General features: G+C 41.1%; 1 protein-coding gene across 3 annotated transcripts in view; it reads left to right on the top strand.

Moving 5' to 3' along the window:
• The window catches only part of ARAP3 (ArfGAP with RhoGAP domain, ankyrin repeat and PH domain 3), a 345521-nt gene that overhangs the window by 183093 nt on the left and 137427 nt on the right, over window positions 1–25001 (top strand). For all 3 annotated transcript variants that reach the window (XM_082254616.1, XM_082254617.1, XM_082254615.1), the window contains exons 3-5: window positions 14606–14667; window positions 17334–17404; window positions 23828–23904. In XM_082254616.1, coding sequence (XP_082110742.1) covers window positions 14606–14667; window positions 17334–17404; window positions 23828–23904 — 210 coding nt within the window. The remainder of the gene's footprint in view (window positions 1–14605; window positions 14668–17333; window positions 17405–23827; window positions 23905–25001) is intronic.

The raw sequence follows: 25001 nt of genomic DNA, 5'->3' as shown, positions 1-25001 counted from the left end.
AAACTTTCAGCTCATACAAGGAGAAGACTGATCAGAAATGCAGCCAAGAGGCCCATGATCACTCTGGATGAACTGCAGGGATCTACAGCTGAGGTGGGAGACTCTGTCCATAGGACAACAATCGTATACTGCACAAATCTGACCTTTATGGAAGAGTGGCAAGAAGAAAGCCATTTCTTAAAGATATCCATAAAAAGTGTTGTTTAAAGTTTGCCACAAGCCACCTGGGAGACACACCAAACATGTGGAAGAAGGTGCTCTGGTCAGATGAAACCAAAATCAAACTTTTTGGCAACAATGCAAAACGTTATGTTTGGCGGAAAAGCAACACAGCTCATCACCCTGAACACACCATCCTCACTGTCAAACATGGTGGTGGCAGCATCATGGTATGGGCCTGCTTTTCTTCAGCAGGGACAGGGAAGATGGTTAAAATTGATGGGAAGATGGATGGAGCCAAATACTGGACCATTCTGGAAGAAAACCTGATGGAGTCTGCAAAAGACCTGAGACTGGGACGGAGATTTGTCTTCCAACAAGACAATGATCCAAAACATAAAGCAAAATCTATAATGGAATGGTTCACAAATAAACATATCCAGGTGTTAGAATGGCCAAGTCAAAGTCCAGACCTGAATCCAATCGAGAATCTGTGGAAAGAACTGAAAACTGCTGTTCATAAACGCTCTCCATCCAACCTCACTGAGCTCAAACTGTTTTGCAAGGAGGAATGGGCAAAAATTTCAGTCTCTCGATGTGCAAAACTGATAGAGACATACCCCAAGCGACTTACAGCTGTAATTGCAGCAAAAGGTGGCGCTACAAAGTATTAACTTAAGGGGGCTGAATAATTTTGCACGTCCAATTTGTCAGTTTTTTATTTGTTAAAAAAGTTTGAAATATCCAATAAATTTTGTTCCACTTCATGATTGTGTCCCACTTGTTGATTCTTCACAAAAAATTACAATTTTATATGTTTATGTTTGAAGCCTGAAATGTGGCAAAAGGTCGAAAAGTTCAAGGGGGCCGAATACTTTCTCAAGGCACTGTAAATTGTACCTGACCACAAAAATGTGAATTTAAAAATCTTTATATGAAATATAGTATATCAAAATGTAAAACAGGGAGAAATGTAAACATCAAAAATGACAGTAATGTGGACATACTGAAAATAAACTACAGTTTCCCTTTAAATGGATTTTCTTTCTTTTGATAGATAGATGGATAAGATTTATTGCCATTGTAGAAAACAAATTTACAATAAAATCACATTTCTACTCCACACATTATTCATACATCACAATCATCAACTATTCATTTACCATACATGATTTAGGCTGCATTCACATGTCAGCTTATAATCGCGGGCAGAACTGCCGCGGTTCCGCCCGCGATTCGGAGATTTATTGCAAATCGCGGGACGCCTAGCGTTGCCCGTTGATTTGCAATAGCCCCCCAAACGCCGAGCGATGTTGCCGCGATTTACGCCCGCCGAATCGCGGCAACATCGCGCAAACAAAATCGCGGGACGCAATACGCTCCAAAAAAGTACAAGAGCTTCTTTGGAGCGTATTGCGTCCCGCAATTTTGTTTGCGTGATGTTGCCGCGATTCGGCGGGTGTAAATCGCGGCAACATCGCTCGGCGTTTGGGGGGCTATTGCAAATCAACAGGCAACGCTAGGCGTCCCGCGATTTGCAATAAATCTCCGAATCGCGGGCGGAACCGCGGCGGTTCTGCCCGCGATTATAAGCTGACATGTGAATGCAGCCTTAAATATACCAAAATATTAAAAATGTCTCCATATTAAAAACAAGACAAAGCAATAAAATAGAACTATGTGACCACTTTCATTTTATTCTTGCTTTAATAGCCTTAATAGCCCTGGGTATAAAAGCTCTCTTTAAATCTATTTGTCCTCGTTATAATCAATCTAAAACGTCTCCCAGACTGCAATACAGTAATTCAAAGAAATGATAACCGGGATGAGTTTAGTCCCTCACTATTTTTTCTGCCCTACAGAGGCAACGAGTCTTATATATATTTTTTTCTATTCCTTACTGGTTAAGGCCCCTTTCACACGAGAGGACCAATGTTTTTCAGATGGACTCGATTGGACCCTGCATTCTCCTCCATAGGCATTTGGATGTAAACGAACTTGTGTTCATTTACAACCGGCTACCTCTGATCTGATCTGGCAAAAACAAATGGAAGGAGATCTGTTCGCCTTCATCTGGCCTGATCCAATTAGGAGGGTAGTCGGGTGTAAATGGACAGCCAGTGTGTTTACATCCGACTGCCCATTGTGCAGTGTGGCTGTGTCCGTATCCGCTCCTCTTATGCAGACCTGTCATCCGGGTGCTCCACTCAGCTCACCAAAGGATCAACGGACAGATCACTTGCTGAGAAAAACCAGATCCAGCCCATGTGACAGGGGCCTTATTGAGTACTGTGTACCAGAAAGACCCCCTTGGAATGGTAGAGTAATTGATATATCCCAAAAGGTCATGTCTTATACACAAAAGCACGGAAAAGTCATACAGTATACCATTGTCCCTTCTGGATTTCAGCTGACCAGTGATATAAAGGAGACATGACTCCAGCACATAACAGACCCACCCATGGGCTTCAGCAGTACTTTTTTCAGGTGGGGGCATAATTATAAGGTCACCTATGCTCCACCCCTTTTCAACAATGTCATGAAGGGGAGGGGCTTAGTCATTATACTTATTTTGACTATTTATTTTAAAGGGCAAATGGCAGAATTTATTTTTAAAGCATTTGTTAACCTAAAAAGTCGATCCTATTACCTTAAAGCATGTTATACAGCACAGTGCATTGCTGTGTAATTTGGCCCTTCTATCACCTAAAATACCTGGCTGATCCTGCCTGGCTATGTGCTCCCCTCTGTAAACTGACCACAGTATACCATGGCTGTTGAGCCCTGACACTGTGGTCGGTTTACATGCCTCCGTCATCTGCAGCCCTCCTGTCCTCCTCTGCCCCCCCCCTCTCCCTGCCTGTCTGCTTGTGTGTTTGTGCCAGCCCCCTCCCCTCCGGCTGCTGTAGTTTAATTTAAAGTTTCATATCCTGTCTACAGTCTGTTAAATAATCCTGTGTGCTCCTGTGTCTGTGTTTTATAAAAATAAGCCATTCTTTACAGGTTTTCATAGTGCCAATCGACGCTCACGTGACCCACCACCTCTCCCCTCCTCTCCCCCTCCCCTTCCAAATGACGTCAGCAAGATTTGGGAATCCTCTGCCCCGCCCGCGGCAGGCAGCTGTCTGATGGGGAAAGGAGAGAGCCGACGGGTGACATGAGCGGCGCTCAGCGCTCTAAAAACTGGTAAAGAATGGCTTATTTTTTAAAACAGACACAGGGGCACACAGAATTATTAAACAGACCAGACAGGATGATATAAAGTGGCTTAAAATCCACTTTAACCGCAAGCCACCTGACCTCACACATCGCCAATTTAAACTTTTCCTGTATGTCACCACAGCTGCCAAACAGACCATAGCGAAGGCCTGGAAAACTTCCTCCCTTTGTTTCCTGACCATGAAAAATAGAGTCACTCAAGCTATGATCCATGCTAAAACTGAAGCTATCCTGCTGGATAAACTTATACCTTACGAAAAGCTCTGGAAACCATGGATTGACAACTGTCTTCCGATAGGCTTTGATGAATCTCTTGTACTAGCTTGACCTGTGGTTACCGACTCCCTGATGGCTTTGTCGATCTGAACCACATCAGTGGCCCGGGACTCCCTCCGGGCACCCTTCCTCTCCCGCATAAGCCCCCCCCCCACTGTTTTGCCCTTCCTCTCCCCCCGTCCTTCTTGCCCCTCTTACTCCCTTCTTTTTCTCCCCCCCCCCCCCCCTTGTTGCCTCGAGTTGGCCGCTACCTAATTTGTTTCCCTATTGTGGCTGGACCACAAACTTTTGCTGCACTACGGCCTCCCTTTTTGCCCTACCCCCAGCCGCCCCTGTGCACTGTGTTTATCCCTTGTACCTGTATTCCGGGCGCCCAGCTTGCCCCTTTCCTATTCCTTAACCTGATTGTTATGCTACTACTTGCTGTTCATGATGTCATTTTGACGTGTATTCATCTGTTATGCACCACTGTTACCTATTGGTATTGTTTTGTACTACATTCCTTCTGCCTCAATAAAAACCGTTTGAACAGAAAAAAAAAAAAAATCCACTTTAAAGGGGAAGTTGAGATTCAAGGGGGGATTTGCCCCTCCCCCGCCCCTATCTGCGGATGCCCATGGACCCACCATGTTACTCTTATACTCACACATGTGCAGTTTCTTTGAAATCTGAACCCCAACCTTCCCTTCAGTCTTGCACAGTTGAATAGGCTCCTCTCCTGTAAAATTGTATACTCAGCATGCACTGGAAGTTGCAACAGGATATATCCCACCTCATTTCCTGTCTGGAGGACGTTCACTATCATCTAACTCTTTCCTCCTCCAACCTTACTTTTCCTGGTCTGCTCCTTAATTGGACTTTGGTACATTTAATCATGGAGGCTCAGCATCACATGTGGGTTTTGCTTAGGGCAGTCTGCATGCGAATGTAGCCTTCCTAGAAGTGGCCACTCTCCCCTGATCAAGCCATATTGATATTTCCTCCCAAGAGCCATTCCACTGCTTGCATCAGGGTTGAGGAGTACTGAGGCAGGGTGATATTTTCAGATCACTGTGTACAGCACCCTGCTGGCCCCTCCAACCAGCCATGATTTGTCTGTATTTCCTAGAGAAGCATAGGGACCCCGTGATGACATCACTTGGTCAAAAAAAGGTATGAAATAAAAACAGTATTTCTTTTTTTTTTTACTTGTAAATATAAGCTGATTCAACTTTTTTTACTTTAGTAATCAGGCTCCCATGAAATATGAGAAGGCTAAGGCTGGCCATACATTAAACAATTTTCTTACAATTTTCTGTACAATTTTCTTCAGATTTACCTTTAACTATGTAGTACAAAGGCCTGCCTAATTGGATACAATTGAAAGTGTTGTTTAGCTTGACCTCATATTATATGGTTTTTGGTAAATCTAACAGAACATCGTACAAGAAAATTGAACATGTATGGCCTGCCTTACTTTGCATTTGAGACAAGCCTGAGTTGCTGATAGGCTGATGGTCAAATGTTGTCCCATGTTACACCTGTCATCAGAGCAATACATTTATAGGAAGGAAATATAGGGAACATTCACATTTATTGTGACATCAGTCAACTTTTACTCAGGCTGTAATGTCGTTATTTTATTAGTTTTGATTTGATCTACATTTAAACTAAATGTATTTTCTAGTACTGGATTGAGTGGGGAAGGGTTAGATTATCTGTAAGGTTTTAATTGCTGCCTTTGTCCCCACTGGGAAAATTCTTTCTCACATTCAACCATATGTGTTGTCACTATTATAGAAATTGAGACCTTTCAATTTTACATTTTAGCAGAATATGAATAGAGGGTAAATCCCCCTGTTCCAGTGACAACTGTTAAGGTGTGATTTATTTCCACACTTAGCACAAAGATATAAAAAAAACTGGCAGAGGTTCTAGCCCACTCTAAAACAAAAAAAAAATTTGGGCTGGAGTACCACTTTAAAGAAACCTCCAGCATCTCCTGACCTGAGGATCGGGGCAGGGGGACTGCGATGTGCAGGGCCGGATTAAGAGCATCATGGGCTTGGTGCTGAGGATTTTGAAGGGCCTTAAGGGCCGTGCCTTGGCATGCACCCAGAGGAGGAAGGGTGCAGCCATGCATGCCTAATTCAACAAGGGATGCTGTCTCTGAAGCCCATAAACACATCCATGCATCGGCAACTGTCCCTCCTTGTCCAGCCTTCGTGCTGTGTGGGGAGGTTCTGAGGGAGCTGCCTGGGGAAGCGAGCATAGAAGCCAGACTTCTGTGTTTACAAGTGACAGAAGAGCGGTAACAGTGAATATGGCCAACCTGGGGCCTATATAAAGGTAGGGGCCTTGAGCTGCAGCTCCAATAGCCCCTATGTTAATCTGGCCCTGGCGATGTGCCACATTATTTTTGTATGTCATTGATCCCGAGGTCTAGGACAGTTTTCTTTTTTCAAATTATTTTTTGCTGTTTATGGTCAGAAGCTTTCAGGGATCCAAAAACTTCATCTGTAGATCTCATAATCAGAGGCATCAAACAAAGTATAAAGCTTATTTATATATTTACCTGACCACAGATCTTGCAGTTTTAGAGATTTTTATCTTTAAATGTGGCCATTCACAGGCTCAAACAGGCTTTTTAATAGCAGCCAATCAGATATAGATTTTTGAAATCTTTCAGAGTAGCTGACTACAATGAGAACTGAAATTTTATTGGGTGCTGTAGGCCACTGCCCTTTGCAGAATATCTAATTGCTTTGCCTTACTGAAACAGAAAAATATTCCAGTGCGACTGTGCAATCACTCCATTGAAAAGCTATGCTTTTAAAAAAAAAAAAAAAAACCTTTTGTATCCAACACACTTCTATAGCTAGTCATGCACATATAGATTTTAGCCCAGGGGCTGAACAAGAGAAACCTAATGGATCCCTCCATCCACACCAAACAGCATGGATGGAGGAATCTCCACTGTTGACTATTTTATTCAAGCAGCCATGACACCCGCAGCTGCTTGAATACCCAAACAGTGTCTGCAACTGATAGGGTCCATTCGTTGTTCAGTTGAGTTTTCCATCAATCTCCTTCAATTTTCCATTCAAAGTTTTTGGAGCTGGGCTGTGCCAACAGGGCTACCCATGGCTCTAATTTTGGCCAGTTTAGCAGAAATTGGATGCAGTTTGAGCTGTGTATAGCCAGCTTAAAGGATAACTCCACTTTCGTGGGAAAAAAATTGGGAAATAAAAAATAATATAGCTTATACAATTGTAACGCATGTCATATTGTAATTGAATGTTATTAAAACTGACCTTTCCTTTTAAGTCTGCAGCACTGTCATTTTCTGTAATATGCTGCAATATGTCTACCTGGAGGGGTTCTGTACACAGTTGGTATAGAGCAGGGGTGTCAAACTCAATTTCAACGCGGGCGGCATCATCAGCAGGGTTACCCTCAAAGGGCTGGCTGTATCTGGGGTTCACTACGTACAGAGTGCAGAGTTCAAGAGTGCACTACATACAGGTTACAGAGTTCAGGGGCACGCTATGTACAGAGTGCAGGGTTTAGGCGTGAGCTATGTACAAAGTGCAGGGTTCAGGAGTGCAATACGTACGTAACCCCCCCCCCCCCCAATGCTTCCTCACATCTCTCCCTATCTGGCCCAACGCTAGTATTTCCCTGTATACGCAGCTCTGCCTCACCTTGCAGGGAGACCGTTCTCTCTCTCAGATTTAGGAGATCTGTCCCTGCTGTGTCCCTCAGTGAGTGCGTGCAGGTATCTGTTAGTTCCAGGAGCCTCTGAGAGCAAAACTGTCCCTAGTAAACATAGAAAGGTTTTGTGTTTACAATCGACAGCGGGGAGCAGAGGATGAGAGCCACAGGTGGTAAAATGGAGTTCTACCATATTCCAGCTGCAAAACTGGATGCGAGAGCCACATGACAAGACCTGGTGGACCAGATTTGGCCCGCGGCCTTGTGTTTGATATATGTAGTATACAGTATACCACCAGAAATGTCATTTCCTGCTTGTGTAATTGGCTTACTGATTTTCCCAGAAGTCTGTACTAAGATACAAGTCAGATTTTTGCATCCCCTGCAGCAAAAATGTCATTTTTTGTGAGATACTCCTACAGGGAAATCACATATATGGATGCAGACCCTGTCACTTTCCTAATTAGAAACCTGCAGGTGCAGCAGCTGATTGATAGTTGTAAAACCACTTCCATACAGATTCACTTAGCACTTGGACACAGACAAGCAAACAGCTATTTCTTCAGAACACCATAAGTTAGGAATCTGCAACAAAGTTTGTTAAAATCCTTGTAATGTACATAGATCACCCAGAGAGGGATGTTGTTTTTTTTTTCTCTTTAAGGGTGTAGATTGCCTTCCTCCCCTCTGTGTACTGTCATTCGTTCCACTTGCTCCAACACTAGTACTGTGTCCTGTAGTGGCATAGGAGCTGGCAGATGGGACCACAGAGCAAAGAATAATGTATTTGGACAGGTATTGTATTGATAGTATTGATCCTATTCTTGCAAGCTGGATTTTTTAAACAACTAATTTGATGTGCTTCTAATTTAGTAAACCTGTCTTTTCAATTAAATCCAAATTTTACAATGAACTAAGATGCAGCGCATAATTCAACCATCAGTTGGCTTTCATAGCTGTTAATTCATTGTTTTTTTCGGGATTCTCTCCTCTCTGTTAGTATACTTTTCTATGTTGCACAATATGGATTCAGTTTATTTTTGTATTTTTTTTTATTTTGTCCATTTGGGTTAAGAATTTACACAATAAAGATGGTGAAAGCACTTTGCTGCTGTATTCTTGTCATTATTTACTTTAGATTTGTCAAGTTGTTATGTATGAATTATTCAGCCTAATCTGAAATTCTTTTTTTTTTTTCATTGTGGTGGAACCTCAAAAATAGCTTCTGATCAGAGCATTCTTCAGGAAAGTGCAGAGCCAAATAGTAACCTGAAGTAGCCTATAGCAACCAATCACATTGTAGGAAACTGACTTCAAGAAACTAAATTTGGACTGCTATGGTTGCCATGGGTTACCACGCTTTGCACTTCAGCAGTGAACAAAAAATAATTGTGAGATCTTCATTGAAACCTCAAAGAGGAGCTTCACAACTCCACCTACCTCCATGTGTTTTTTCACCCCCTTTCTTTTTTCACTGGGTGCGTTTAAATTAACATACCCACACATCCAACAAATTCAGTGTTGTTCTCTGGTAATCTGCTGCACCCCCACTACACGCCTCGTCCCATGCTGCCATTTTTCTTACTTTCTTCACCAGAAGCCAGTTGTCCCTTTTGCAGCTAGTCCCCTGATGATGCAGCAAAAGGTCTGCACTCCTCTGTCTGTGGTATGGAAGCCGATGCCTCCTGGGATATCTTACATGCATATCCCAGGAAGTGTCAGGAGGAGAGACACGACAAGCTTGCCTAGGCAAGAATGGAGGTAAGGGGTGGGCTGGAGTAATAGAAAAAGTTAAAGTGGAACTCCACTCTCTCATATAACAGCGCATGGATACCAAGCAGGGCCAACAAAATTTTAAAACATTTTTTAAAAAACATGATGGTCTGTTTGGAGAACATTTGTATTCTGGGTTCTGGTTGTGGCCACATCATGGATAATTTGAAACTACATGGTCTACTATACTAGGGGTACACATCAACTTTCATAAAGTTGTATCCACTAAAATAAAGGTGAGACTAGCTAAACTGAAAAGGCAAGACATACCTTATTTTACTTAAAATAATAATTGTTTAAAAAAAATGTTTTCCTGACCCTGATCTTAAAAATACAGTTTTGATTTTCTTTACAACCATCAACTTATTGTTTTTTATTAATTATGTTTCTATGCATTATTCTGCATCTGTTAGTTCCCACAAAGTTGAAAAGGTCCATTTAGTTTCTGTTTATAGATGACAATTTATGTTTTATGTTTTAAAAATAAAAATGTAATATGTGATAAAGGATTCTTAGAATACTGTGAATTTGCTAGAAAGGCAATTCAGCAGTAGCTACCTGCCTTTTGTTTTAATTCGGCATTCAACCCCCCTCACAATCTTAATCCGACATTTCCACGATTCATGTAACTGTGCAGAGCAGTTCTGTGCTCACAGCCGTCGAAACAAAAAATAAATAAATAGCCGGCAAAGTTTATCACAACATTGCCTAGCACTGAGAGATAAATAGAAACATTGTATCATTTGGTTCTTTTAGCCCCCGTTCACATTAGGTCGCTCCGACTTAGGGGGTGACCTGTGAAGTCGCGTGCAGCGCGACTTCGGCGCGACTTGCACGGACTTCATAACATGAATGTCTATGCAAGTCGCCTCCAGGTCGCCCCGAAGTAGTACAGGACCCTTTTTCTAAGTCGGAGCGACTTGTGTCGCTCCTATTAGAACGGCTCATTTACTACACAGTGGGAGCGTGAGGGCCGCGACTTGTCAGGCTGACAAGTCGCCTGACAAGTCGGATCAATGTGAATGGACACTTAGGCCCTGTCCATACCTGAGCGTTTTTCAGTTCGTAAAACGCTCATCTCTGAAGTCTCAAAATGCCCAACAAGCAAAATCCCATTCATTTCAATGGCCCCTGTTCACATTTGAGCGTTTTGTCTCTTGAAGCAAAACCCCTGAAGCTCAAAAAAGTACATGAGCTTCTTTTTTGGCAGATTACAAGTTTTTTTGTTAGATGTCGAATGCGTTCCTCCAAACACCTGCAAAAAACGCCTGAAATAAGCCCGAAAAAACGCCTGTAAAAAGCCCCAAAAAACTACCTGAAAAAAGCCCAAAAAAATGCGTGAAATTGATACGCTCAGGTGTGAATGGAGCCTTAGATGTCAATGCTTGCTTCCAAACACCTGCAAAAACCGCCTATAAAACGCCCCAAAAAATGCCTGAAAAACGCCCAAACAAACTCCTGAAAAGGATACGCTCAGGTGTGAATGGAGCCTTAGATCAAAAGGGATGAATTTCATCCCTAAATGAAGGCAGTTTAACCACTTAAAGACTAAGCCAAGTTAAATTCAGTCTTTGTTGCTAAAAGAAATTACATAGAACCCAAAAACTTTATATATATTTTGTTTGCAGAGACACTAGAGAATAAAACAGCGGTCGTTGCAATATTTTATGCCACACTGTATTTGCACAGCGGTCTTTGAAACGCAATTCACTTCAATGAATTTAAAAAAAATAAATGAACATTAAAGTTAGCCCAATTTTTTTGTATAATGTGGAAGATGATATTACGCCGAGAATCGTGATCTTTATTTTAAGACAAAAAAATGTGATTCTCATTTTATCCAGAATCGTGCAGCTTTAACTTAAGGCTGGGTTCACACTGATGTGGCCGCTGGTCACAGCAGGGGGTGCGGTGCTTCCCTGTTCACCAATTCAGGTCCTGAAATAGAGCCAAAGACACACAGGACCCTTTTCCAACGTAGTCACACTCTGCTGTCATGCGAATTGGATGCGGGGAAACCACAAGTGTGAACCCATCCTAAAGCTCCTAAAGCTCCACACGCAAAATTATGCAGCTCTGTATTCAGTAATACATGAATCAATTTATTTTTGCTGGGAAGCAGCACAAGGAGCCATTCAGTTATGCTGCAGTGCCAAAATGGGACATGCTGAAAGGAGGAGAGAGTAGAGTGACAGAGAGATGAACTCATCAGTCTGCTTTTTCTCTATTTATGTCCAACTTTGGAGGCTCTCACAATTTAGAGTTAGGACTGCAGTACACTGGGGTGCCGTGAAGTGGCCCTGCAGCTTACCCATATATTTGCAAATGTGTGTAAACTAAACCCCTGTTTTTAACGGTAACTGTTAGACAGGACAATTCAGTTTGTTATAGGTCAATTACAGGTTGGGGGTGGTTACCATTTGTTTTTATATGAATTCTGAACATAGATATTTAGGATTATCCTGGCACCAAATATTGTTTTCACAATGTAAACTCTATTTTGTAAACCTACATTTTTATTGTAAAGGATTAAAGTGTTTGTTACCCAAAAAAAAAAATAGATTCTGTTCCCTTAAAGCATGTTATACAGCACAGTGCTTGTGCTGGGCAATTTGGCCCCTTCTATCACCTAAAAAACCTGGCTGATCCTGCCAGTTTCTACCCTCCCCTCAGTACACTGACCACGGTATATCATGGCTGCTGAGCCCTGACACCGTGGTCAGTGTATGTGCCTCCTTCATCTGCAGCCCTGCTCTCTGTCTCCTGTGTCCTCCTCCCCCCTCCCCTCCCTGCCTGTCTGCTGTGTCAGCACCTGCCCCTCCACTCCTGCTGCTCTCATATTTAATATAAAATAATCTAATCCCCTCTGTAATATCACACTAAGTGCTCCTGTGCCTGTCTTATAAAACAAATATGCAACCTGTACCTATATCAGAGTGGCTCCCAGCAATCACGTGACCGCTTGGCATTCTCTCTCCTTTCTTGCCCTCCTCCCTGTCTGACGTCAGCTGTAGTGTTCGGCGTAGCCCACTGGAGCTGTCAGCCAGGCAGAGAAAAGAGCCGAGGAATCAGCTATTCGCTAGGAGCCGATCTGATATAGGTACAGATCGGCAAATTTTTTTCTATAAAACAGGCACAGGAGCACTTAGTGTTATATTACAGAGAGGATTAGATTATTTTATAGTAGTGGCTTAACAACTACTTTGTATACAATAATAAATACAATTGTATAGCCCATATGTTACAACATGCACAAAAGAAGTGATTTCAACTCACAGTTCCTCCTTTTGTCATACCTGACCATATAGTTTTAATACAGCATATATTAGGCAGTGGGAGGAGACGACACCCTCCCCCCCCCCCCGCCGCCTTTCTCCACTCGCCCGGGCTCTCCAATCCCACTGGGATACACGAGTGTCCAGCCGGCTGGAGTCGGCTTTGTTGGGGTCTTGGATGTAGTAACCCGGAAGCTATGTCACTGCATCGCTTCCTGTTTACTGGAGTCTTAAAGGTACCAGTTTTTAAAATGTTAAAGTATTAAAAAATGCAGATTTTGGCGTTTTGAATGCTTTCAAGTGCAGAAGAGGGGTTTGGGGTCTTATAGACCGCAGATCTTGCCATAAAGAGTACCTGTCACTGCCTATTACTGTCACAAGGGATGTTTACATAAAAAATAAAAAGTAAAATAAATAAATAAGAAAAAAAAAATTTCAAGCGCCCCATCCTTCCATGCTTGCGTGTAGAAGCAAACGCATACGTAAGTCGTGCCCGCAAAATTTAATAGTGTTCAAACCACACATGTGAGATATCCCCCAGATCGTTAGAGTGAGAGCAATGATTATAGCTCAAGACCTCCTCTGTAACCCTAAACTGGAAAACAATTTTAAACGTCGCCTATGGAGATTTTTAAGTACCATAGTTTGTCATCATTCCACGAACAATCTTAAAGCATGACGTGTTAGGTATCTATTTACTCGGCTTAACATCATCTTTCACATTCTACAAAAAATTGGGCTAACTTTACTGTTTTGTTTTTGTATTTAATTGTACTATCATAATGTCCCTTGTGTCAGCCAGTGCCAGCTGCAGAGAGCGCTCCAACAACGGCTGGAGTGCCTGAGCGGTGACATCACCCATAGGCTTACTATGGGCCATCCGTTGTCAGCGCTCCCTCCTCTTCCCTGAAGCAGCTGCTGTATGACATAGAGAGCTAATCACATGGCCTGAGTATAGGTAAGCATGTGCATCTTTCTTCTACAGCAGGAGTGCTCAACATTTAAAGAGCAAGAGGGCCACTTAAGTATTTTGGTAAATGGTTGAGGGCCACAATGAACTGTGGGCTTTTACCATACCCCAAACTGCAAATGTAAATGACCCCTATTGTCCTGAGCCCCTGCTTTTACACTGATGCCCTGTGGTTTATCCGCACCATGGGAGCAGCATAGAGCACCTGTAGCTTTCCTGCAGCTTAGCTGCATTAAGCCATAAGGGTTGATTTACTAAAGGCAAATAGACTGTGAACTTTACAAAGAGCAGTTGCACTCTGCAAGAGCAGTTGCTCCAAAGCTAAATGAGCAGAAGCTCTGCTGACTTTCATCATCCAATCACGTGCATGGAAAAATTATGTTTTTTATTTTCTTTGCACATGATTGGGTATATTTACAAAGTGAAGCTTTACCTCATTTACTAAGCACAGCATATTTACCTTTAGTAAATCAACCCCATAGATTTCTATTACATCTTGTGGGTATGGTACACTCTCTGAAAGTGCACCAAACCCACAGAATATAATCGAAGTCTATGGCTCAGTGCAGCGAACCTGCAGGAAAGCCCCAGGGGCACTGTGCTGCACCTGAAGATCAATGTGAATGCAGTCTAATAACCATTGCAAAATGTTTGCTCATATATGCCCAATCTCTAGTTGCGGTGGTTGCTGTAATACCCAAACTGTGATTTTTAATAAACTGACCTTCCTTCACTTACTGCATCTGCAGGAATCGCCGGCTGTAGAAAATGTTGCTGTCCCAGGCGGAGGGCATTTGGTACCACTCCTATATAGATTGCTATAGAGGAAACATTGGCCTTTGCAGCTCTGCTCCCTCCACAGCCGCTTGCTTTCTCTACCGCCGGGCTCCATCCACAACACTGATGCTCTGGGATGTGGGTTGGCAACCTGCTATCTGGGCTTGCCGACCCACCATCTCAGAGCAGAAAGTATCGGGCCACATCAGAGGGCTCTGTGGACCAGCAGTTGGGACCCCCTGTTCTACAGGATAGTTAGTATAGATGTTAAAAGGGTGGCGAGAGCAGTTTTAGGATTAGTTATATTCCAGAATTCTGCTTTAAAAAAACTGAGGGATTAATATTACTTTAATGTTACATGCTGAGAAAGGATACAAATGTTATGCCAATAAAGTTCAGCAACACATTTTAAGTCTATAGTAATATTAATCATTGTACTAAACTGTATTAATATTTTTTGAAGTTGCCCAGGTTCTTCAGAAGCAGAATTGCCAGTGGTTCCGGAAAGACCCATCTCTAGTTTAGGTAAGAATTCTTTGTTACTTTTTTTTAACAACTGAAGACAGCAGGGCACAGTGGAAACGTGCTTCTACCTCCTAATGCTTGTCATTGGAACCAATGATGTTCATCTGATGCCACAGATATCCAGTGTAAAGGATGAGCTACACAATATGCTGTATATATGGTTAATGTCATAAGAATAAGCACCTGTTTACATTGAGTGTGGCTTTGAAGACGTGCGATTTCACCTGAGATCGCACGGTTTCAAAGCCCATCTCAGTGCGACTTCACGAGCAACTTTGAAGAAGTCTGTGTGGCCTAATGCACAGATGTCTATTGAAGTTGCACCCAAAATCGACAGAAGTAGTGCATGTACTACTTTTTCAAATCAATGCAGCACCGCAAAGTCAGCATGAAACCAATTTGTACACTGCAATAGGATGCGGCCTGTCATAATCGCATGACAAATCGGTCAAATGTGAACGGGGGCTAAATTATATATAAACCCCAAAGCAGATATTTATTATATTGGAGTTTACTTAGCTTTAGATGAAGCCACTGCATGAATTTCTTTTTTCAAGTGTTGCATTTGCAACCGGCATTTGGGGTGTCATTAAGTTTCCACTGATACCCGCTGCAGATTGCAGGGTGAGTGCGATTTAAATGCGGTGCAGGAAGCACGCACAGATCCTTGGTTTCCTGCAACACATTAGATTTACCTTCAACTATGTAATGTAAGGGCCTGCCTGATTACATACAAATTGAAAGTGTTTAGGTCTGACCTCATATTATATGGTTTTGGTAAGTCTAAAGAAAAAAATATAAAGAAAATTGTATAGTGTGTATCCAGCTTTAGAAGCTTATTGACAACCACAGTCCCCTCCACAAATGCAATAGACAGAGTGAGAGTAACTACCCTACAACAGACATGGATATTAGCATGATTACCAGCAGAACATATTAGAAAAAATACCCCAAAAAAGGAAACAATTGCAACCAACACATCTAAGGACTGATAATCTTCAATATATTAAATCAGCCTTTCTCCACCTTTTTAACACAGAGGAACCCTTGAAATAAATTTCTGGTCTCAGGGAACCCCTGCTCAAAATTAAAAATCTACAACTCATGACACGCATTAGTGTGACAGTCAGTGTGAAGAATGCTCCTTATTCTTGTCATCATTGGGAAGAATTACCCCCTTACAGATAGCTAAAAGGAACAATGGTGTCATTGGGAACTTATCTGAGAGGCAGAAATTGCCCATTGTTTAAGGAACCCTTAGCAACCTCAGAAGGAACCTTGGGATTCCACGGAAACCTGGTTTAAATGTTTGTTCTTTGGATTAGATACACTTTAATTAACTTTTGAAGTTGAATCCTCAATAGGGACTTTTCCATTGTGAGCATCTACAAATGAAGGTAAAATCATGTACCTATACCCTATCAAGTCATCGATTTTACAGATCCAAAGGCATAATGAAAGTTACACTTTTTGCTTTTTGAATGGATCTTCATAGCATTACTTACAAAACTTCCCTTAGGCATAGTCAGTGTTGGACTGTTAGCTTTTCATTAAGTAAGGTATGCTTTTAGTATATGCAAAAAAGATGCTACTTCATCTTGTTACTTACGATCCAGACAAAGATTCATTAAATTAAATTTTCCATTGCACAAATTAGTTATTAAAATATAGAGGTGGAAAGAGATCGAGTATAGTGGGTTAAAGTAGAACTATGGGCAAAACTTTTATTTCATTTTGGATGGAGTAATTAAGGGTTATGGCAGATTTTCTTTTGCCATCTGTGTCCCATTGCAGAGATTTCACTTCACTTCCTTTCCCATAGTCAAACAGGAAGTAAGAGGTAATCCCTGCAAATGAAAGGAATCCCTTGGGGACCCCCAGGTCACCAGATCTAGTTTCCCCATTGGAAGATTTCCTTTCTATTACTTTAAAAGCCTAAAATTTGGGATTTTCTTTTACTTTCACTTTCAATGATATTCATAAACAGGACAAATACAAAGGGGAAATCTCCTTAACAGGGATACAGACAGCAATAAAAACCTGACAGGCGTTCTAATTCATCTCCACTCTATCCAAAACTAAAAAAAAGTTTTGCCTTTAGTTATAATTAGGTAGGAAAGAAATAAGGAAGGGAAGATGTTTATGATATAGGCAATCCAATGAAACATGATTTTGTTATATTGTTTAAATACATCTTTTTACTTACTATTTGGATATACTGTATTTTTAAAGCACTTTGGGTGTGTGGTGTGGCTTTGTTTTGTTTGTAGTTTGTTGTAGTGGAAAGGTCGTATGTGGCAAAGGGGTTCATTTGCTAAAGGCAAATAGTATGATCACTGTGCAAGGGAATTTTCACTTCGTTTAGTGAATGACGCACAGTAAAGCCCTGCTGACTTTCATCATCCAATCTTTTGCAAGCATCATACTGTTGTTTTTTGTTGTTTTTTTATTTATTTAATTTCCCCCTGCATGTGATTGGGTATTCTTGACAACGTGGATATATAACATATTCACTCAGCTAAGGGAAATATCTCTTCCAAAGTAAAAATGTACTTCCAAAGTAAATAGCCTATTTGCCTTCAGTAAATCAACCCCAGAATGTTATAGTAAATTGGAACAAGCTGTTATTATTTTTTCGGTATTTAATTGTATATGTTTTACTTTAGTAAACGCTGAAGCATTAAACCCTTACTGTGAAACTGTCTTCAACCGAATCCCTCAGACTCAGGAACCAAAGGTAAGAATTTTGGTTTATTCTTAATACAGTAATTGTATTATCATTATTGGATAGATAGATAGATAGATAGATAGATAGATAGATAGATAGATAGATAGATAGATAGATAGATAGATAGATAGATAGATAGATAGATAGATAGATAGATAGATAGATAGATAGATAGATAGATAGATAGATAGATAGATAGATAGATAGATAGATAGATAGATAGATAGATAGATAGATAGATAGAGATGCGTTATAACATAATAAATTGCAGTCCCAGAGGTTGCTCAGGCTGGACCCCCAGAGGAGTTTACTAAAGTTTTGAAAGAATGGGAGAGCCATACCAGCTTGTATAGTCCTTTTAAAGACTATTTGCAAGAATACTACATTGTTTATGGATTGTATGAACTGGATTATATACTTCTCAATTGTGTGTGTGTGTAGGTGTGTTTATTTTTTGTGTTGTCTTGTTGCCTTAACAGGAACACCATTTGTTTTTATGTATGTGTGTTTTTTTTTCCTTGTTTTTGCATTGTTTTGTTGCCTTAACCACTTCAATACATTTTCACCTTCTTCCTGCCCAGGCCAACTTCCAGCTTTCAGCAATGTTGCACTTTAAATGACAATTGCACGTTCATGCAACTCTGTACTTAAGCAAAGTTTTTATCATTTTGTTCATACAACTAGACATTTCTTTTGGTGATATTCAATCACCACTGGGTTTTTTATTTTTTGCTAAATAAACGAAAAAAGACTGAAGATTGTGGGAAAAAAAAAAAAACCCACGTTTTTCTTTGTTTCTGTTATAAAATTTTGCAAATAAATATCCCTTCTTCATGAATTTAGTCCAAAATGTATTCTGCTACATCTCTTTGGTGAAAATAACCGAAATCAGTGTTTATTATTTAGCCTGTAGGACGTTATAGAGTCCACAAACTGTGGTATACTGAATATCTGAATATTGATTAGCCATTTCTTGAGGTCTAAAAAATGCCAGGACTGTACAAATATCCACCAAATTACCCCTTTTTGGAAAGTAGACAGTCCAAGGTATTTGTAAGTTCTTGTCATCGTTTTTTGGTAAATAAAATTTTTTTTTTGTTTTACATACTGTCACCAGTGCAGTGCAACGTCATCATATAATGGATGTGGGGGTGATCGAGGAAACTGACTGGTGAAAGTACAAAAAAAGTAAATGTAATCATTTTTTTTACGATTTTTTTTAACACACTGTAGCCAGAGCAATAATATGTTACCATAGTAACATTGTACTACTTTGGGGAGTGATCAGTATTTTTTTTTTTTACACATTTACACATGCTCATAGCAAATAAAGTAATTGTAAAGTCTCGTTTTTTTTTTTTTCCTTACCTGCTCTGTGTAGTTGGGTTTGCACAGAGTGGCCTGGATTCTCCTCTTCTTGGGTCCCTCTTCTGTGCTCCTGGCTTCTCGCTCCTGTTGAGTGCCCCAGAGCAAGCAGCTTGGTATGGGGGCACCCGAGTGTCCATTCAGACACGGAGACATGTCCCGGCCCTGACCCCTCTCTCTCCTGATTGGCTGACTGACTGATTGACAGCAGCGGGAGCCAATCAAGCCGCATTGCTTTCACAGCCTCAGGGGAGCTGAGAAACTCCTGCAACATTGCTGGATTAAGATGGGCTCAGGTAAGTATTGGGAGGCTGAGGGGGGCTGCTGCACACAGAAGGTTTTTTTTTATCCCTAAAGCATAGAATGAATTATGATAAGAAAAAAACCTCTGCCTTTACAATCACTTTAATTTCACTGCTATAAGCAAGCATTTTACTAAATGAAATTGATTCATTTAGTTTGTTTTGTTATGATTAGCTGTAATTAGCCACAGCTAACCACATGGTACAAATGGGCTGTGATTGGCCCTGTCTGTACCATGTGATCACTGTGACCAATCACAGCTAGCAACACAATTGTACACAATGGATGGCATGAAAAGAAGCCATCCATTGTTTACAATTGTCATTTGATTTGCTGTGATTGGTCACAGTGGTCACATGGTACCAGCAGCAGGCCGGTACACTGATCAGTCAGCGGCTGTGTCCAATGGACACAGTCAGTGACAGATCGCACCACAAGTATGACATATGACTTCCACCCGGATCGACGTAAGCCCTGCCTGGCTGCCATTTTGCTATAGGTTGGGCAGGAACTGGTTAACAAACATTTGATTTTGATTTTTTTTAGTCTTGTATACTTCTTAAAGCGGAGTTCCACTTCCGCTTTAAGTGGTCCTGACCCGCTGACATGCCACATTTTTTTTTGGGGGGGGGGAGCGAGTACCTAGATTTGACAGGTACCCACTCCCACTTCTGCTCGGGCCACCTAGGTGGCTCGGGCGGAAGTTTCCCTCTGCCCCTCCCACGCGTCAGAGGTCCCAGAAAATTGCCTGTTCATTCAGCACGCACAGCGCAACTCGCGCATGTGCAGTGCGCACCCAGCTCTGAAGCAGCAAGCTGTCACAGCCGGGTGCCCACACCAGAGATGCTGGTGCCGCGGGGAGAAGACGGAGAGAACCGGGGCTCCCCCCGGCCACATCACTGCACTGTGTGACAGGTGAGTATGTGTTTATTAAAAGTCAGCAACTACACTTTTTGTAGCTGCTGACTTTTAATAAACATGAAAATGGCTGGAACTCTGCTTTAATTGAGCAATGGTGTGTGTCTTTTTGGCTCTAATAACAATACATCAAGGTTTTTTTACCTTATACATTTATATAGCTCTTAATATGTTTTAGGATTTTTTTTATTTTCTCTATTGTTTGTTTTTTTAGCCCTGATGAAGTAGGAGAGCTGATCCCCAAAACATGCATGTTGCAAAAGAAAACCTTTTAATGGAGTATACAAGCTGATGTGTTTTACCCAGCCTTCCAAAACTATATTAATATTAAAGGAGAAGCCCAAGACATGAGTTAGAGGTGGCCCAACCCACATCTTTTCACAATTAGATGTGTTGTGTGTTGCAGACAGAGAGCTCCAAGTCTACTATGATAGTAGCTAAAATATGCTCATTCTGTTTGTACAGTAAGTTACAATCCCCCAAACTATCTCATGCTGTACATGCTACATAGTGATCCACTTTGAATGCTATGCTGTACATTACTGTATATATTCCATAACCCTAAGTATCACAATATTGGTATATAGAATTTAAACCAGAACTTATTCATACAACTCCACATTTAACTCTTTCAAACGACTTTCACATTTAAGCATGTACTATCAACAAGCATACCTTTACTGGCTTTTATTATAATACATTTTTCCAGCTGTTAAGTCATATATTTGTATATTAGGGCATTTTTGAATTTTTGGGGATTCTGATGTGCTTGAGAAGAGCTCAAAAGTTTTGTATGCACACCTGAGGGTACATGCTTGAATTTCTGTTGCAGATTGATGGGATTAGCCACATAAAAAAGTAAAATTCAAGAATATCTCCACTACCACTTTGAACAAAGGAAAATAAGTACCGTACTTGTGCACTCACAAGATTTTTATGCTGTGTATGTATTTTAATTCAAGAATATAAAACACAAGAATCAAAAAAGATGTGATGGCCATACTTGTTAAGACTTAAAAGAGATGTATGTTTTTTTTTAAGAATCATACTTAGCTAGGTGGATGCAGCACCTGTCCGATGCTGCATCTGTCCCCCAGTGCCTCCAACACTGAGAACGGAGCAATCGAACACCACTGATCGCTCGGTTCTCAGGGCTCCCGGAGCAGAGAGCTGCTGACTGTCAGCAACTCTCTGTTCTGCCCCTCCAGCTCTCACTGAAGTGCTGGGCTGTGGAGGGGGCAGGAAAGCCGGCTCAGGCTCACAGTGGCTCGCTGAGAGGCTGAGTCAGGCGCTGGTCCAGGCATGTGGGCGTTCTGTGACGTCAGCCGACTGCAGGTTTCAGCCCACTGTTTGCTGAAAATGCATCACAGGAGTGCAGAACAAACTGAACTCCTGTGATCCACAGGAGTACAGAAAAATGAGCTTTGGCTTTACTTCTCCTTTAAGACAGCATGATAGGACACAGTGAATGATACAAAGCAGATAAAAATCTTGACAGAAGAAAAGAACCTGCCTTATAAAACTCTTATCTCAAATTATACCTAATACCTTAACTCATCAAAAACAGACTTGTCACACAGATGCTATATGCAACATCTGTGCTTCAAGTTATTCTGTCAGCGTAACAAACCTCATATACTGCCTACATGACTTTAAAGCAATTTCATGTGTGCCATGGCGCCTTGGGAACCTCGAAACTCAACTTACGCAAATCTTGGCTTTTCCAGCAAAAGTTTAGTCCATAGCCCACCAGACTACTAAATAGTGTTTCTTTAAAAAGTGGCAGAGAGCAAGCCAAGGCTCGATGTTGTCTCCAAGAAGAAAATTACAAAAATATATTTCCAGTGAACTGGGGCACTCCAAATATGTAAAAGTATCTGCTGGCACCTGTAGCCATTGGTAATGTATTCAATTTATAAAGTTTATTCTACTGATATGTTGGTTTACTTTAAAGGGAATGTATAGTAATTTTGAATTTTTTAAATATTTATGTAAAAGGGATCAACTTGATGTACACAATCTTATATAATCTTTAATGTTATAAAAACTATGTTTCTATGTATAACTTTAAATCGTATATGTACATGGCGGCAGCCATATTTGTGCTTTACATACACAAGTTCTGCTTCTGTCCTGCAGAAATAGTATACCTTAAGGTCGTTGAAGTAATCACAGAATTAAACTAAATAAATTCTTATTAAACTCTTCCTGACGTGTCACAGTATACAGAAACAGGATCTGTTTTCAGAAAAAAACATCATTATTTTGATTTAAAAAAAAGTTAGTTTAAATGCCATACCAGTAGGCCATGAGTGCCACCTCCAAAGCCTGGCCGATAAAATTCCCATTGTAGGCCAACTAGGATGCCACTACAGGGGGAGCACACTGTTCATGCACAGGTTTTGAGTGAGGGCGAGAGCCATCTTGGTACACCACGCACTGCTCAGCGCCAAACTAATTTTATAGGTAAATAGACTATTTTACTCAGTCACAGATAAATATATAATATATATATATATAATGTAAGTTAACTGCTAAAATAAGTGTAAAATTTAAGACTTGCTTGGGTGTAAGAAGATGTCCGCTGACGCCTTTGTATTCTGTCAGATTAGGGAACCTTTTGAAACGCATAGCGGCCATGTTGGAAGACATAGCGCATGCACAGTAAGCAATTTTGTTCGCAACGTCATTTCCGTTACATTTTCTGATGGGTAGCCGTATTGTGATAGAACACCTGTTGATATCTGCCTGACCTATAGACATCAGACTCTTAGGCTCCATGTACACGGGACGCTGGAAATGGCCGTTTAGGAGCAGTTGGGCGTTTTTTTCAGAAGCCCCTGAACCCATCTACATTTTATCTTATCTGTCCATGTACACCAGGTCGTTTGCAGTCATTTGCAGGCAGTTGCGTTCAGGGACTGTTTTTAGAACGCAATTATTTGCGTTCGAACGTGTGTTTCCCGGCGTTTCAAACTCACAAACGTGTCCGAACGCGTCTGAACGCGTCCGAACGCGATGACCCGCGTTTAGCGTTCGCGTTCTTCCATTTTAAAGGGGAATAATTTTTTTGACCTCTAGGACCGCTTCTAAACGCAAACGCCGCTAAACGCCCGCTAAACACGGGTACAAACGCGACCGAACGGACGTTTCAAACGTCCTAAAAATTCCAGCATTCAAAGGGACTTTTAACAACGTCCCGTGTACATGGAGCCTTCTAGCCCAAAACAGCCAAAACCAGGCCACTGTCATCCTGTGTCTGTGTGCTACTAAAGTGCCTGAAGTAAAATACAGACAGCCATTAGAAAGGGATGCTATAAAACTATATATGTAATACAGTAATCAAACTATGGTACAGGAAGCATTTCAAATTGTAATGACACATTAAAATAGTACAACAATAACTCAAAATATGTGATTGCAATGTTGTTTCCCCTTAAGACCTTCAAGTTCCCGTGACCTGGTGCTCCAGTGAGATTTTATGTACCCTATAAATTTATTGATTTACGAAAACTGGAGAATGCAAAATCTGGTGCAGTTGTGCATTGTAGTCAATCAGCTTATTGAATTAAGCTTTGAAAAAAAAAAAAACTGGAAGCGAAGCTGATTAGATTATATGCAGAGCTGCACCAGAATTTGCACTCCCCAGTTTTAGTAATTCAGCCTCACTGTAGCAGTCGGACATCAACACTGGCAGCCAACACTGCAAACATTTCATTTTTATTATGTTCCTGTCTATCTTTTCATGCATGGACCTCTATACTTCAGTAACTGAATGTTGATATTTTATTAGGGCTATGACCTGAAAACGAAATATGTTTTAAGAAATATTTTTGAATTACACAGGATGTCAAGAATGGCAAAATACGAACGTGTTCCACCATGCCAATGTTTACACCTGGGGAAGAAAGAAGTCATCCCTGGTGAGATTTATTTACCAGATTACATGTCTCTATGAACCTTTGCAAACTAACGAATTGTAGTGAAATGTCTGGATTTATAGATAGTGGAACATGCTGAGGTGCCTGCTTATCTCTGCCTAAATAGAAGAGAACAATAGAGCATTATCTGAAATATTTCAGATCACAAAAACTACATTACACAGTTCTGCACCGGAAGGATTTGCCCCCTTAATGACCAGGCAATTTTTTGAGATTCGGCACCTCGTTACTTTAATGGAGAATTGCGACACTGTACCCAAATAAAATTGATGTCCTTTTTTTTCCACAAATAGAGCTTTCTTTTGGTGGTATTTGATCATTTGATTATGATTTTTATTTTTTACGCTATAAACAAAAAAAATATTATTCTGCTATGTAACATTCCCCCCAAAAAAATCCTTTTAGGCCAATTTGTATTCTGCTACATATTCTTGGTAAAAAAAAAAAAATCGCAGCATATTTTTATTGGTTTGCACAAAATTTATTGCGTCTACAAACTAGAGGAAAGAGTTATGTCATTTTTATTGTTTTTTTTTTTTTTACTAGTAATGGCGGCGATCTGCGATTTTTAGCGGGACTGCAACATTACGGCAGACAGATCGGACCCCTAACTGACATTTTTGACACTTCTGGGAGGACCAGTGACATTACTACAGTAATCAGTGCTAAAAATATGCACTGTTACTGTAATAAGGACACTGGCAGGGAAGGGGTTAACACAGTGGGTGATCAAGGGGTTAAATGTAAGCCTAGGGGAGTGTTTCTAACTGTATGGGGGATGGGCTTTTGAAATGACTATAGAGACCTGTGTTACTATATAGAAGGATCACAGGCGCTCTGTGATCATTCCAGAGAGAAGAACGGTCAGCTGTGTTTACAACAGCTGCCCGTCCTTCTCTCTCATCGGGGAACGATCGCAGGTGGCCGTGGCAATTGCGTGCCCTCGCCCCCTAGCACCAGGCGCACGACCGACGTATTACTACGTTGGTTCGCACAGGAGGGGCTGCCTGCTGCAGTAAAACTGCGTGGGTGGTCCTTAAGTGGTTAATAAATAAAATACCATTTTTTTCACTCTCATA

Source organism: Pelophylax lessonae (genome assembly GCF_965119305.1).
Source record: "Pelophylax lessonae genome assembly, chromosome: 4".
Lineage (NCBI taxonomy): Eukaryota > Metazoa > Chordata > Amphibia > Anura > Ranidae > Pelophylax > Pelophylax lessonae.
Note: the sequence above shows the minus strand (reverse complement) of the source record. Positions and strands in the feature narration are given on the sequence as shown.